This window comes from Sminthopsis crassicaudata, chromosome 3, assembly GCF_048593235.1.
Source record: "Sminthopsis crassicaudata isolate SCR6 chromosome 3, ASM4859323v1, whole genome shotgun sequence".
Taxonomy (NCBI): domain Eukaryota; kingdom Metazoa; phylum Chordata; class Mammalia; order Dasyuromorphia; family Dasyuridae; genus Sminthopsis; species Sminthopsis crassicaudata.
The window spans coordinates 443,051,941-443,068,772 of NC_133619.1; the positions used below are offsets into that span (position 1 = coordinate 443,051,941).

The following is a 16,832-nucleotide window of genomic DNA, read 5'->3' on the forward strand; positions in this document are numbered from 1 at the left end:
ACATTTTTCTAATTTTAGTCTGGTTTATTTGACTTATTGTCCTGACTCAGTTTCTCTAATTATCCTGTGTCAGCCCTGCCTCAGTTTCCCTGCTTCTCAGTTCTTCTAAACCTCCCTGGCCTCTTTATCAAAATACCTGATAAGCATAAAATAATTTATGTTTAGAATATCAGAATGCCTCTCCCATCCCAAGCTATCTGAATGTCTTATCAAGTTGCCTTTCCCAAGTCTGAGATGCCTCTCCCTGATTATGTCACCTCTCTCCTAAGACTCACTCCAGTTCTCAGCACTCTCAGACTCTATTTCTGCCTCTGTCTATTTCAGTCTAACTGTTCAGGAGGTTTTGTTTTTCTTTTTCAAAAATCCCCACCCTTTCTATAGGGAGGTGAGACAGGGAGCTTCCCGGGACTTTTGGTTGGCCTGTCTGGAGCTCAAATGCTCGAAGCTGGATATTTTCATGAAAATACTCCTACGAAGTGACAAAAATTAAAGTTTTGTCGTATGTCTGTTCTGTCTCTTGGGGACACCCAAAGAGAATGAAAAGCTACAGAATTGGGATGCAGAGATACACTTGCCTAGGGGAAAAAACCTCCACCTCACAATTTGAATACTGAATAGATTAGCTGATCTCCCTCCACCCACCTAGAAAGGAGGTTCCTTTGCATTTTAACACTTCTATTCTCAGACAAAAGGCTAGCCTCTTTCAAAGCAAGAGGGGACTTAATGCTTCTTCCATTCAGCTGTGCTTTTCTTAGGCCTATAGGAAACTGTCCAAGGAAGACCACCACAGCAAACACCACAGGGGCTGAACTGGTCCCCTGGCATCCTGCTCCCTGGTAGGGAATTGGGGTCCTGCTCTGTTTCCCTTTTATCCCAGGACAGTCTTAACACCTCAGGGGCTGGTAAGCTGGTGTGCAGTGCTGATACTGTGCACCCCTCTGATTCCTTCCACCCCTCTCTATAAAGAGTGAGGAAACTAGGAGAGAAAGTTCAGGATCTTTTTTTATTTTTCTGGTAGGATTGAGGAACCAACCCCCTATTATTTTAAAGAAAAGTAGTACAGTTAAAAGATTTCCAAAAGCTTAAATTGTATTCTTATCTCACAAGTGGGGATACACCCATCCCCAGACTCAGCCTCACAAAAAGAGCAGTGGCTTATTAGATAACCCAGGCCAGCTGAGGCCCCCCCCCCCCCCAACACACACACACACACACACACACACTTCTGAGTCCACACCCTTTAATCCCGACCCCAGGAGAAATTAGCTTTGACTATTACCTTTTGTTCTCAGCATTTTCTCCTACTCCCCTTTAATAGTTAGCTGAGCCATCAGCATTCTGCAAGCAGCCCACAGAGGGGTCCTGATGCATTTCCCCATTCCTGAATGTCACCATATTCACCCTGGATAACACCCCACTTTTAATCTGCTCTCAAGATTTTTTTTCTCTAGGCTTCAAACTTTGGATTCTCAGCTGCCCTTCAGCCTGGAGAATATGGGACAACTGACTGGGGACAATTGACCAGGTCACTCCTTAGATGCCCTGCTGCCATCCCCCACACCTCACGCCTCACCTCCTGGCATGAACCCCCAAATCTCTACAACCCTTGTTAGTTCAAAGCAGTTAAGAGATCATTGCTCCTTTTCCCACATGCATCTGGAGGTGACTGTTTGAGGGGAGAAAATGAAGAGGATACCCTGCTAATCTGAAGATGCTTGGAGAAAATCTTCAACCCTTCCTCAATAAGGGACACTGCCCCAAGTCTTTTTTTTTTTTCCTTAAATGAATTTAAGTTTTAACTGCTTGAGGGGGGAAATGATGAGGAAACCCCAAAACTCTTAAAACCTCCTTGGACTCGAACATAGGATAGTTTACCTCTCAGACTTGTGGAGGAGGAAGGAATTTGTGACCAAAGGAGAACTAGAGATCATTATTGATCACAAAATAGAAAATTTTGATTACATCAAATTAAAAAGCTTTTGTACAAACAAAACTAATACAAACAAGATTAGAAGGGAAGTAACAAATTGGGAAAACATTTTTACAGTTAAAGGTTCTGATAAAGGCCTCATCTCCAAAATATACAGAGAATTGACTCTATAAGAAATCAAGCCATTCTCCAATTGATAAATGGTCAAAGGATATGAACAAACAATTTTCAGATGATGAAATTGAAACTATTTCCACTCATATGAAAGAGTGTTCCAAATCACTATTGATCAGAGAAATGCAAATTAAGACAACTTTGAGATACCACTACACATCTGTCAGATTGGCTAAGATGACAGGAACAAATAATGATGAATGTTGGAGGGGATGTGGGAAAACTGGACACTGATGCATTGTTGGTGGAGTTGTGAAAGAATCCAACCATTCTGGAGAGCAATCTGGAATTATGCCCCAAAAGTTATCAAACTGTGCATACCCTTTGATTCAACAGTGCTACTCCTGGGCTTATATCCCAAGGAAATACTAAAGAAGGGAAAGGGACCTGTATGTGCCAATGGATGCCCATCAATTGGAGAATGGTTGGGTAAATTATGGTATATAAATGTTATGGAATATTATTGTGTTCTGTAAGAAATGATCAACAGAATGAATACAGAGAGGCTTGGAGAGACTTACATCAACTGATGCTGAGTGAAATGAGCAGAACTAGGAGATCATTATACACTTCAACAACAATACTATATGAGGATGTATTCTGATGGAAGTGGATATCTTCAACATAGAGAAGAGCTAATCCAAATCCAATTGATCAATGATGGATAGAATCAGCTACACCCAGAGAAGGAACACTGGGAAATGAGTGTAAACTATTAGCATTTTTTGTTTTTCTCCCCAGGTTATTTTTACCTTCTGAATCCAATTCTTCCTTTGCAACAATAACAACAACAAAATTCGGTTCTGCACATATATATTGTACCTAGGATATACTATAACATATTTAATATGTATGGGAATGCCTGCCATCTAGGGGGAGGGGGTGGAGGGAAGGAGGGGAAAAATTCGGAACAGAAGGGAGTACAAGGGATAATGTTGTAAAAAATTACCTTTCAAAAAATGTTATAATTGGGACAGCTCAGTGGATAGAGCACCAGCCTTGAATTCAGGAAGACCCCAGTTCAAATCTGGTCTCAGACACTTAACACTTCCTAGCTGTATGACCCTAGGCAAGTCACTTAACTCTAGCCTCAGGGGGGAAAAGTGTTCTAATTATAAAATTAATTTAAAAACAAAAAACCTAGGACTCTGCCCCAAGCCAAGCACAAACAGTTTCCTCCTTATCTAAAAAAAAAAAACCCATTGAATTCTATTCAAATTCTAATCCTGGCTGGAACTCAAGCCAGAAGCCAACCTGGGACTCCACCCATGAGACCCTTCAGATTATCAAAAGCTCCCCTATTATAAAAAGCGTTAAACTGGAGTCCACACTTTGCAGAAATCCCAAACATGGTATCCTTACACTGGTCATGTCAAGGATTTCTGCCCACTGGACCTGTGGGGTCTCTACCCTCAACTTTACTAACTAAACTTTACTTCCAAACCCCACAATAAACCTCTTTTATCAATCTGGGTTTTCGGGTCTGTAAATTCCTTTACAGGATACTCTTGCACTGCTATTAGACCTCATTTAACTTTATATCCTTGTACCGAATCCAAAGAGGTTTCAGGGGAGCTCTATTTGACTCCCTGTACGTCAAACCTGCCACTAGACCTCAATTAAATCTAATTTCCTTTAGGCACCCTTTATCTAGTTCTCATCATTCTGAATTCTCTCCCTCCTGCCAATCCCTCACCCATTGAGAAGGTAAGTGCTATAATATCAGTTATACATGTGAAATCATACAAAATATGCTTTCATATGTTCCATATTCTTTATGTTGCCAAAAAAAAAAAAAAAAGGCAAGTAAAATAAAAGTGAAAAAATTAAACTTCTCTCTGCACTAAATTCATCAGATATCTTTCTGGAGGTAGACTTTCCATCATGAGTTTTTAGAAATTGTTTTAGATGGCTGTGCTGATCAAAATAGCTAAGTCTTTCACAGTTAATCATTCTTATAATATTGCTGGCACTATAATAAATAAATGTTCTCCTGGTTCTATTCATTTCACTTTGTATGAGTTCATATAAGTCTTCCCCTACTTTTTTCTGAAACCATCTTCTTATCATTTCTTATAGATGGCATTCCATCATAATCCTATATCACAACATATTCAGCCATTCTCCAATTAATGAGAATCTCCTCAATTTCCAATTCTTTGTCACTATAAAAAGAACTGCTATAAATATTTTTGTACATATGGGTCCTTTCCTTTTTTCTTCAATTTAATAATGGTAGTGTTCATTAAAAAGGTAAATAGTTTTCTAGTTCTTTGTGTGTTATTTCGAAGGACTACACAAGTATACAACAATTGTAACAGTGCATTAGTTTGCTTTTTTTCCACATCCCCATCAGCATTTGTCACTTTCCTTTCCTATCATGTTAGCCAATCTGAGTATGAGGCAGTACCTCAGAGAACATAAATTTAGGAGCTTTCTGTCAGAGTTGTTTAATGTCCATTTCTTTAATAGTAATTTAGAACATTTTTTAGTATGACTTTGGTGAGATAGCTACCACCAAAAATCCCCTGCTAAAGGGCAGCAATGAAGAGGCTAGGTGCATCTAATGAACCAGATTAACAAGAAAAACTACACTCTCACAAAAAAATAAAAACACTGATGGAAAACTATTTCACATAATAGATGTGGTATTCTATAGCACTTGAGCTTTCCCCCACTAAAAAGAAAGGTCCTTGAGAGTAGGACCTGTTTCACTATTGTATTCATGTTTCAAGCATCTGGCAAAGATAAATGTTTCTTTTTAGATTTTTAATTCTCATCGTAAAACTATAGTTTTTACGTTCCATATTTCAGCTATTTAAATTACCATCCTTCATTTACTATTTATGAAAAGTGTACCTCAGCTTGTAAGTTGATTTATTCCAATAGTTATTTATAGTGTTTTCAGTTGTATGGTTGAATTAGACACAGGAAAAAAACTGCAAGAAAAGGGCAGATTATTCTGTAATGTATATTAGTTGAGAATAGAGAACAGATATAAGAAAATACACTAAAGTACCAAGACTAAATCTACCTCTATTAATATTCACTTTCCTCTAACTCAAATTTTTGTCCCCTAAGGCCCATCAATTGTTACAGTCCTCTTTTGAATTAATAGAAGACTAAAGTCCTATTATCTTTACCTTTATGCTTTTTCTTCTTTCTAACTCAGTTTTCCTTACTGGAGAACTCACTCCCTATACACAGCTTCAGTTACTTCTACATGAAAGATTATCAAATTTGAATCTGGAGTCCTAAAATTTATACCATTCTCTTATAACTACATAGAAATTTGCTATAAACAAACACACATGATTTTAATAAAATTTAATTTGTAATATAAAAAGTAAAGAATTTCAGTGAAATTTATCTCATCGAGATGAGAGCTAGTTCAATGGTTATCTAGTCTAAATTCATTTTATAGAAAATGAAGCTGAGATTCATGGAGATTAAGTGACTTATGCAATGAGCATCAGAGACAGTACTTGAATGTAGACCCTGTAATTCAAACCATTTGTTTTGACTGCATATTTTATTCAATCTTCTCATTTTTTTCCTTTCTTCTGAGTTGATACATATTTTGATATTTGTCTGAAGACATCAATGGGCTGACTATATACAGACAGACAGATTTGTCAATCATTCAGCATTGATAGCCACATTATCACTTATTTGTTAAAACTATGTTTCCTTTTTTGTGATGTTGGGTGCTTACTATAGTGTAGAGGGATGGAATTCTGAAAAAGTGTATTTGAATCTAAGACAGCAGAGCACTTAAGGCTAATTACTTATTCAAGGTGTGATAATGGTCCTATAAACATATAGTAATGTGATGACTTCCTTATAGTAGGGGATCTTTGGTAGGAGGGTATCTTCTCTATTAAGAAAGACAATAGAGAAAACTAAATTGATACTAATGATAGATTTGTTAACAACTGACATTTATATTGTGCTTTAAAATTTCCAAATATCTTTATGTACCTCATCTCAACCTTGTGAGGCAGGTACCATGGATATTATCATCTCCAATTTTACAGATGAAGAAAAACTGAGGATCACTGAAGACTACAGAAATGATGAAAAGAAAAATGATGAAATGAAATTATAAAAACTGAAATAAACAGAACCAGGACAAAACAATATATCCAAGGACCACAATAATGTAAATACTGGGAAATTTTTTAAACTAAATACCACATAAGTATAACGACCAAGCCTTTCCTCAAAGAAAAACTATGAAAATGGACTTTATTTGCTTTTTGCAAAGATAGGGCTGATGGGGAGGGAAGTGGGGAAGGGAGTTATTATAGGTGTAGAACATTATTACATAACCGTTCCAAATCCTTATAACTTCTTCCTTTTGCATATTTTGAACCCAAATTAATTAAAAGATTTTCTATAAGAGTAACAAAGTCTTAGATAGAAGAGGCAAAATAGTTGCAACCAAGAATTAATACTATCATTGTATGATACGTATGTGTCATATGTATGTATTAATACTATCATTTGTTAAGTTGTGACTACATTGGCAAAACAGTTGCAACCAAGAATTAATACTATCATTGTATGATACGTATGTGTCATATGTATGTATTAATACTATCATTTGTTAAGTTGGTGACTGCATAGAGGCTTTGTATTTTTTTATATTTTTCCAGAAAACCATGATGCTATTCTACTTCATGAATTTTTCCTCAATCGAGGTTGTGCCTTTCCTAAAGTAGGCTTAACTGTAAATAGAGACCCTTAATAAGAAGACATAAACAAGATCTGGCAGATTCAGTATACCTCAGTAATTTTCCATTACTAAGATATTGAGGCTGAAAGATACTACTACCAGCTAGAACTCTGTTTTAGCACTCCATTTTGGTTTCTATGGAGATCAATTATCAATGATAGCAATGTCTGCAAGTTAAAAAACCTAAAAATAGGTCACCATCAAGTATTCATAACTGTTCAATCTTCATTACTACTAAATTATATCTGAAATCCAAAAATAAATTAAAACATATAGTATATGAGCAACATAACTAAATCCAACTAAATCTTAATTCTAGTCTGTCACAAAACACTGCTGATATCTGAATTGGTTTCAAGTACTTATTAACATCACCAGTACTCAAAGGAAAATATTTTTAGATACGGTAACTAAAAACTAAGGATTTCATTTGTATTTTATCAGTTTTATGGTTTTTGTTCAAAACAAAAACATTCATATTATAAATATAAATTGTCATATCTATTATAAAAATTACAGAACTCTTTAGTAGTATAAAATATACTGTGGTTTACTGGATATTTTTCTTCTGTAAATTAATATATACTTAGACCCCTAAATCATAAATACAAATGATGTTAGCATACATTTTTAAACACATCTTGTATTCTAACTCCTAGTTTAAACAGAGCAATTGTGTGATTTAATTTTTTTTATTTTATATGTATGTATATACGTGTGTGTGTGTGTGATTATATAATCAATCTTATTAGCAAAAAACAATCAGGACAACAACAACAATATCATCATTATCACCTCATCACCGTTGTCATCATTGTCACAGTGCTTTGAGATTTACCAATATTCTTTACAAATCTTTTTTCATTTAAGCCTCACAATATCTACGAGATAGGTGCATCTACTAGCTCCATTTTACAGATGACAAAACTGAGGCAAGTAGAAGCTAAGCAACTTGTCCAAGTTTCACACAGCTAGTTTTGAGACAAGATTCAAAGTCGGATCTCTCTAAGCTCAGCATTCTCTTCCCTCAAGCTGCCTACATATTTCCTAATCATTACAGAGGTGTCAGACAAATAAAATCAAATTTTTAAATTGAACATTTTCACAGGTGACCCCCCCCCCCGCAATGCAGCATATATGGCAGTGATTGTTTTAAATCTCTGAACTCTCCCTTTGCTTTATCAACATAGACTGACCTCATTTAATCTTATCAAGTATTTCATAGTGTCTTTTTAAAACTTTTATATCTACACACAGTGCTATATGCACAGCTTATATAATTATGCTTATGCTCAATAAATTATTATTGAATTAATGTGGGTAGTAGTTATGAACAATAGCTTTTTTGTTTGGGGGGAAGAGGGGGAGTTGGCTGGGCAATTAGGGTTAAGTGACTTGCCCAGGACCGCACAGCTAATAAATATTAAATGTCTGATGCCAGATCTGAACTCAAGTTTTTTCTGACCCCAGGGCCAGTACTCTATCCACTGTGCCATTTAGATGCCCCTTGGATTTTTTTGTTAAAGCATGAATGAACATCCCTTCTTCCAAGGCCTTCATACATCTGGCTGCTATTATTATTTATGGGTTTTTTTTGTTGTTTTATTTTGATTTTTAAGGAAAAAAAAAGTTTCATAATTTATTTTTAAAGCACATTGCTATAGCATTAAATCCAAAAGAGACTGGTTGGACAAAATATGTCACATACTTTGTGGATTATCTATAACAAATTTCTCATTTCAGAACAATTTTTATCCAATAAAGCGTATCATCTTTTTTGCTTTAAGAGCAAAATCCCATTTTATTATTATTATTATTATTATTATTACAAATCAATAATAATATATGTTATGGGCCAGAACTTAAAACAAGGTACTAAGTGGAATTGATGAGACAATGGTTATCTAGTTTAACATGGTTCAGTATGATTGATTTAATCCTTTAACAAATAATGGTTTCCTAGTAATATAATGATTGGTTTATACTCAGTGTAGACCATATAAGAAGGGACTGAGAGCCACAGAAGAGAAGCTTTCAGAGGGCAAAGACAGGCAGGAGCTCAAGCTCTTGGAATCAAGGACAGACATTCATTCAATCTTCCATCAGGCCACTGGTGGCAGGCTCTCCTCCTGCATTTCTCCACTGAGACCAAGGCTGGTAAGAAAGGCTCTCCAGAAAGCTGCCCAGCCCCAGGAATGAGATAATAAGGAATCTGTTCAGTAAGAAAGCTAAAAGGGCCCCAGGAAAGGAGATAAGACTTTGAAAGAGATAATAAAGGATTTGGACTTCAATTACTGGCTATTCTTGTGATTACTAAGCTGAAAAGAAAGCTGCTCCCAGAGCCCTCAAGAAACCAAACAAAAGAACACTACAAATATATCGCACAAAATATTCTTATTAATGCATTTCAAAACTGAACAATAAATAGCTTTTAGGTTATCCACCCAATGCTTCTATTTGTATTTTCTATTTGTATGCTGAGTGTTAACTATGAACTCCATTTATACACATGAGACAGATGGAAATCTCAAGGTAAGGCTCTCAAGTTTTTGGATTTTTTGTTTCATGTGAAGATGTCACCTGTATAACTTCATTTATTACTATTTTTGCTGCTCAGTTACAAGGAGTATTATCTCTTGAAGCTTTCCTAACAGATAATTCTTTTAAGTAATTATATTCAATTTTAGAAAAATTCAAGATAAAACAAAAAGAAACTCTGCTTTTAAAGAATTAGAAGATGACCACTACATGGAGTCTTAGCTGAAGAAAATCTATACCCTTTAAAAATATTATGGAATTTGTTTCCTGTCTATTCATCAGGAAGACTCGTTCCTTTTCCTTTTAAATAAAGGAATAAATTCTACAAAATCAAGACATCTCAACGACTACAAAATTGCTTACAACTACAGCTAAGACTTTCTCTTCCAAAATGCAAATTATCTTTATAATGGCAAGGTGGGTGACTTCAGGCATACATGAATAAAAACTGCAAACTCCATTTCTATAGAGTTTTTAATTTTTAAAATCCACACATTACACTGGATACAATGCCTAATCACTACAAGGTGATCATTAGTAGTGGCCCACAGGGACAGAGGGGACACAAATAAAAATGTCATTAATTTCACTAATGAAATCACTATTTGCAAATAGGAAACAAGTCTTTATAATCAGTTCCCATAATTCATGAGATTACTCTTATTATTATTGTTTTAAGTAATAATCAATAAATTATAGGCTTTACCATTTATATTTACTGAATTATAACTATTTACTACTTGACAGGATTGTTGGAAGGAAATGTTTTGTACATTTTAGAACAATTATTATTTTTGTTGATATTGTTATTACTATTATTGCCACTTTTATACTCTTAACTCTGATCTTTAAGGACAATAGAAGAGATAAAGCAAAATAAATGACAAATTCTAGAAGCCAATCTTTAGAATTAAAGTTAAATTATTCTCGGAAGTTAGCTGATAAATTTGGGATACAAAAATGGTCCATCCAGAAACGTCAGAACAAAATAGTAATAAATAAAACTCATATAAGTAATTATTTTCATTTCCATTTATCTAAAATTTAATATGCCTGCAATTACTATTGGAAGTCCTGATAGTAAAAAGATTTTTAAAGCTGGGGGAACATTTTTTCAATGAAAAAAATACATATAATTCTTCCACACATTTTTGAAAATTTAAAATTCATTACCTTTCTTCTTTGTCCAAAGTTTTCTTCTCTGCTGAACTGGTTTTTTTGGGCGGTACAGGAGGGGTCACTTTCTTACATATTTCTTCAATGATGCGCTTGTTCAATCTGCTTTGCAATGCAGCTTTTAACAAAATTCTCTCTACTGCAGTCATGCCATCTCCATGACAGTACTTGGGAATTTCTGGTTGGATTAAAATTTCTAGATCATCTAACCAGGGAGGATAATAAGAGTTTTGTTTTCCTGAGAGTTTGTGATGAAGTTTGATTAACAAAGATAATATACTTTCTTTGATTTCCAAAATAGCTGTAGTTAACTGTGGAGTTGAACCAGGAGCAGACCATTTATTTGATGTTTTGGGACGAACCACCTGATTTGCTTCACCACTATTACGATTAATGATCTCCTGAAATTTTTTTCTACGTTCTGCTACTAAGCTGAAAACTTGAGCTGTACCTGAATTCTACAAAAAAAAAAAAAGAGGAAAAAAGAGCAATGGAAATTATTCAATAATCAATTTTAAAGCATCAGTGTTAATTTTTAAGGGAATGTCTACTCTTTTACATATGTTTAAGTATTTTAAAGTATACTTATTATTACAAATATTTTCTTCATCTCCCCCAAAAATGTCATTGTTTCACGCTAAGTATAAACAAAAAAAATGCATACTACAAAGAATAATGTCCAAAACACTAAATTTTTTAAATGTTTTGATGTTTATATGCACACAAAAATTTCAGTTATACTGACTACAATTTTGCCTTCATCTTATTCTATTTCTTAAGGAAAAATATGTGGTCCTTGCTATACAGCACATTTAATAAACATGCTAAAAATTAAATAAGTAATTCAATAAAATATCATGTAAGAAAGTGACTGACTTCAATAAGTAATTTACCAAAAGAGCAATGATTAGACTCATGGCTTTGAGGTACAAAATCAATCTCAAAGTTTTTAAGTCTTGCATCTTATTTAAACATTTAAACTTTAGATTATTTTAAGCCAAATTTTCAAAAAACTTCATTCATCCAAACTTTTTCTTCTTGAAATTTCTAAGACATTCTAAAATAGACTATCATTTGAAAACTAGTTTTTTGCTGTTTCAAACATGATTACTAGATTTTTATCTATGTTGGGAATAATAATCCTAACTAATAGAAGCTCAAATCTACTGTAGCAATTGAATAAAATGTCACCAATTCACCAATAAAAATTCACCAATGAAAACTGGCTAAAATAAGTATCTAGCTCATTCCTCCCAATTTGGTATCATTTATGTGTATATAAAGAAAAATGTAAAGCCCCTTGTCCTTATGTCAATTTATTCTGTTTTTATGTTCCATAACTTAGAAAAGAGTGATATTAGTAATAAGCTCTCTATAATTTGTGTAATTGATCTTTAGTAATATTAACTAACACTTAAAAGGCATTTTAGAGTTTGCACTGATCCTTAAAACCCTATGAGGAAGGCACCATTATTACTACAAATTCAGAGGGTTTAATATATCTAACCTTTTTATAGGCAAAAATGTAAACTGTGAGGTATGATTTCTGGGATGATTCATGATATGATCCTAAATTGCAATTTTAGTGCCTATTCTGGTATGTTTAATTGATAACAACAGTCCTATTATCTGAATGTTCAGATCAAGTCATCAAATAAACTTTTAAGGCTAAGAACACGTAAGCTAAATTATGTAAAATACTAAAGTGCTATGGTAAGAACCTTTTCCCACTACTTCTTTTTCATTAAATATCACATGTGAAAACTTGATTGTTCTTTCATTTTAAAAAGTTAAAATATAATAATTACCCAACTCATTTTCCATCACAGTTTAATTTTACTCATAGTTAAATTGATCTCCAAGGAAGCAAAATAACTTATTAGTCATTTCAAACACGCATGCTTACAAGTATAAGTTTATTCAGAATTAAGAAACTATACATTCAATCTTTTTAAAAATGTTAGTAATGTCTCTGATGATTTTTTTATTTTTAAAGGCCCAAACACAAAGCAAGCCTAAAATTGTTTCAATATTCCACTAGCACTAACAGAAAAAGCCTATTAAAATATCAAAATGTTCAGTGTTATTTTAAAATTCAAAAATATGAAGTTTTCTTTAAAATACAAAAACCTATAAATTTAAACATTTAAAAAGAAAAGGTATTTAGCCTATATTAAGAAAATGGAAAGTTCATGGAATTTTTTCATTTTCATTTAAAGTCATGTTGCTAGTTAATGCAAACAGCATACAAAACTACCTCTCTTTGAAGGACTTTAGGCCGTCTTGAACTCTGGCAATTGAAGGAAAAAGATTTGTAAGAAAGGACAATGTGATAGATGTTTGTGGGCTGAGAAGCATCACAAGATTAAAAAAGCAAGCATATTTTTTCTTATATCTATGGAATGATTAGAGAGAAAATATACTAGTTCCATGACACAAAACAAAGCATCAACTATATATAACTCTGAACTTATGAGAACCATCAAAATAGTAAGGTTTCTTTCACACTTACCTGTGTAGAAGCAAAGCTATCAGAACTAGTACTTGCAGGTGGCTCTCTCTTCACTTCAGGAGCCGTTTCTGGAACCCTCACTCTCACATAATTTATAAAGTGCCTCATGTTAGATACTAAGTTACTACCAGGAAACCAACTGTCATGGCAGCGTTCTTGTCCACCCACAGGTTCCTAAAAATATAAATATTAGAGTCAGGAAGGAAGAAAATGAGAAGCAATAAGCCAAAATAATTAATAAAATGGTAATCAAATGTTGGATTCCTGAAGATCTAGTAAAAAAAAAAAAAATTTTTTTTAATGTTTATCAATTTCAAACTTCAAATAATACTGTGTTACAAAGATAACCACCTGGATATACTCCCCTGGACTTTTCCATCATGTCCCAGGACCTCTTTATTATGAAGATTATGTGCTTTTCACAGTCTAGCCCCAGTCTACACATAAACCATTTCCACATATTCTGTGCTTGATTAAATTGGTTTCCTGCCTTGTCTTCTAATATGATTCTTAATGTGCTGTTTTTATATCATTGCTCTGGCTTTTCTCTATATTTGAAATGCTTTCTTTCCCTCCTTTCCATTTTGGAATTCCTGATTTTTATTTTTTTTTTAAGACTTATCTCTAGTTCTAACTTTTTGGATTAGGCTTTTCTCTAGTCCCTGCCTTGAGGAATTTACAATCTAATGGTGAAAGAAAACAAAAAAAGACTCTAAAAAATAGCAGGAAGGTACTTAGTGCAGGAGCATGATGGAGAGATTCAGGGAATACAGTTTGGTGGGAATAGAAGAGAGCCTAAGACCTTGAAATGGAGGTTTGGGGAGAAATTCTCTATTCTCCAATCAAAAGGAAGGAGGATTAAGGAGTACTGACAAATTCAACTAGAATTCAGAGTTGTTTTTTTAAGAGTTAGAAATTATTCTCTTACAAATGGGACAAGAGCACTTGAGAAAAGAATAGAAAAGGAATTAATACATTGTAAAAAGTACAAAACTGTGTATAAGGGAACAAAATCCCTGAAAACAAAACAGAGCAAATAGAAGAAGGAAGAAATATTAAATAAAATCAAAATGATAAAAGGGGGGCGGGGGGAAAGAAGAAAAAGTAGGATATATTTCATAGCAAAAACAATTGGAAAACAGACTGAGGAGGAAAAATTTGAGTATCACTGGATTATCTGAACTCCATAACCAAAAAAAAGGGTTTAAATACTCAATTTCAAGAAATCCAACCAAATCTCTTAAAAATAGAAAGAATACACTGATCACTTCTTAAAAGAATATATTCTATATTTATTTTAAATGGAATTTCTTTTTCTATCTCTTTCTTCAGTTTTGTAGGTAATATGAAGAAATGCTGATCTTTTATGTGAATTTAATTTATAGCCTGAAACTTTGCTGAAATTATTCTTTCAATTAATTTTAATTGAAAATCTAAGATTCTTTAAACACATATCTGTAAAAAAAAAAAAAAATGATAATTTTGTTTCTTCTTTGCCTATGCTTATGCTTCCACTTTCTTTTTTTGTCTCAATAATATGCATTTCTATACTATATTGAATAGTTATAGTGAAAATGGACATCTTTATTACACCAAAGACCTCTAGTTTATCACCATTACATATGATACTGGGTCTTGATTTTAGACAGATACTATTTATACAAAAAAAAGATCACTTTATTCCTATGCTTTCTAGTGTTTTTAAAATAATAATGGATATTGTATCTTATCAAAATCTTTTTCCTATAATTCTTAACATATTTTTGTTATCCTTGCTGTTTTACTCTCCTTGTTAATGTTTAATTTTAAATTTCTGCATCAATATTCATTAAGGTTATTGTTGTACAGTTTTCTTTTTTAACTATTTCTTGGTTGATACTAAGACCTCATTTGTAATACAGAAAAAATTTAGCCAGTTCCCTTCTTTTCTTGTTTTTCAAATAGCCCTCATTAAATATATAATATCTTTGTTACCAATCTGCTTTAGGTATATGAAAGTACTTACTTCTTCATCTGGTTCTTCTTCAGGTGAATTTTCAAGTCCTAATTCAATCAGATATAAAACCATACAGAGGACATGTTCTGACAGATTTTGGTGATCCATTAAAATCTTTTTTTAAAAAAGGAAAAAAAAATACTATTTTACATATTCCAAATATCATATCTCTTAATAGTCCTATCAGATGGGTAAACAAAGCTATAATTATCTGGTAAATAAGAATTCTGAAGCAAAATGAAAAAGGTTTGTTTGCCCAAGATTAAGTAAAATGCTAACATTTGCAGAAAGAATCTAGATATCCTTTTTTTTGCCTTTTATCTATCTATACACACACACACACACACACACACACACACACACACACACATATATATATATATATATATATATATATATCAATGAACTCAATAGTATATATTAGCAAATACTTCTTTACTTGGAATTCTATGCTTCAATTCTATATTTCATCAGAAGACCTCAAAATTAATAGTGTTTCAAATTAAGTGGGTGAAAAACAATACTGAGGTTAATAATGTAAAAAAGCATAACTTTCTGTTTTCTTCATACTGATTTACATAACTATATTTATATAATATTCTTCATACAAATCTGTGATCTTATTGTGTGAGTATTTCCTTCTCCAGTATAGATCACAACTCATGTAACTGTGCCTTCTATCAATTTATTGTCCATTTTTTCATGTAAATATTCCTTTAAAGATCTACCCAAAGTCATGTAAATCATCTATAATTTTGATTCATTATCACAGTGTTTGTTCCATGATTAACAACCATATAGCATCACTTAGTAGAATATAAATGCAAAAGGGCTAATGTGTTTTTGTGACAAGGGACAATTTAAGATCATTGAAAATTTTTGGAAAATTTCCCAAATATTATACATCCTCATCTTCTAGTCAGTTCCAGGTCTTTCTCATTGTTCATTTGAAGTAACTTAAGGATTGGTTTAAAAAAAAAAAAAAGGAAGAAGGAGGAGGAGGAAGAGGAGGAAGAAGAGAAGAGGCCGCAAGTTGATGCAGTACATAAGAGCACCAGCCTTGAATTCAGGAGGACCCATGTTCAAATCTGGCCTCAGACACTTAACACTTCCTAGCTGTGTGACCCTAGGTAACTCAATTAACTCCAATTGCCTTAGCAGAAAGAGATAGGAAAGAGGGAAGCAGGGAAGCAAGAAGAGAAAGACAGAGAGAGAGACAGAGACAGAGAGAGACAGAGAGAGAGAGAGAGAGAGAGAGAGAGAGAGAGAGAGAGAGAGAGAGAGAGAGAGAGAGAGAACAAAAAAAAATAAGAGAGAGAGGGAGGGAGGGAGGGAAGAAAGGAAGAAGGAAGGAGGTAAAGAGGGGGGGAGGAGGGAAAGAATATTGAGAGATAAACTTAGGACTTTAGATATCATATGTTATAGACAAAGCAAATACTATCTTAAAGCATTTAAAATCTTTAATCTTATTCTTATTCTTTAAATCATTACCGTACCTTGTAAAGTAGGGTGAATAGGACAATGTGTAAAGTTTTACAATGTAAAAGTCGCATGAGACCTTTGTAACTGGGGTGCAGAGGTGTTCTTTTTTTATAAGGAGGCCAAGGATTTCCAGGGAATTTTCCACTCTGCTTTAAACTGTAGAAATAATAAAGATAAAAATTAGATTAAAACTGCTTTTACACCAGAGTCTAAAATATTAGTATCAAAATTAATCAGCTTATACCAAATGAAATGCAGGATTCATTTTCCTCCACTCACTTCATGG

At 33.4% G+C, this 16,832-nt stretch overlaps 1 protein-coding gene across 4 annotated transcripts in view; it reads right to left on the bottom strand.

Annotated features, from left to right (window-relative positions):
• The window catches only part of UBR3 (ubiquitin protein ligase E3 component n-recognin 3), a 280,583-nt gene that overhangs the window by 125,415 nt on the left and 138,336 nt on the right, over nt 1-16,832 (bottom strand). For all 4 annotated transcript variants that reach the window (XM_074303157.1, XM_074303159.1, XM_074303158.1 and 1 more), the window contains 4 exons: nt 16,561-16,702; nt 15,074-15,178; nt 13,069-13,242; nt 10,554-11,014 (listed from right to left, as the gene is read on the bottom strand). In XM_074303157.1, coding sequence (XP_074159258.1) covers nt 10,554-11,014; nt 13,069-13,242; nt 15,074-15,178; nt 16,561-16,702 — 882 coding nt within the window. The remainder of the gene's footprint in view (nt 1-10,553; nt 11,015-13,068; nt 13,243-15,073; nt 15,179-16,560; nt 16,703-16,832) is intronic.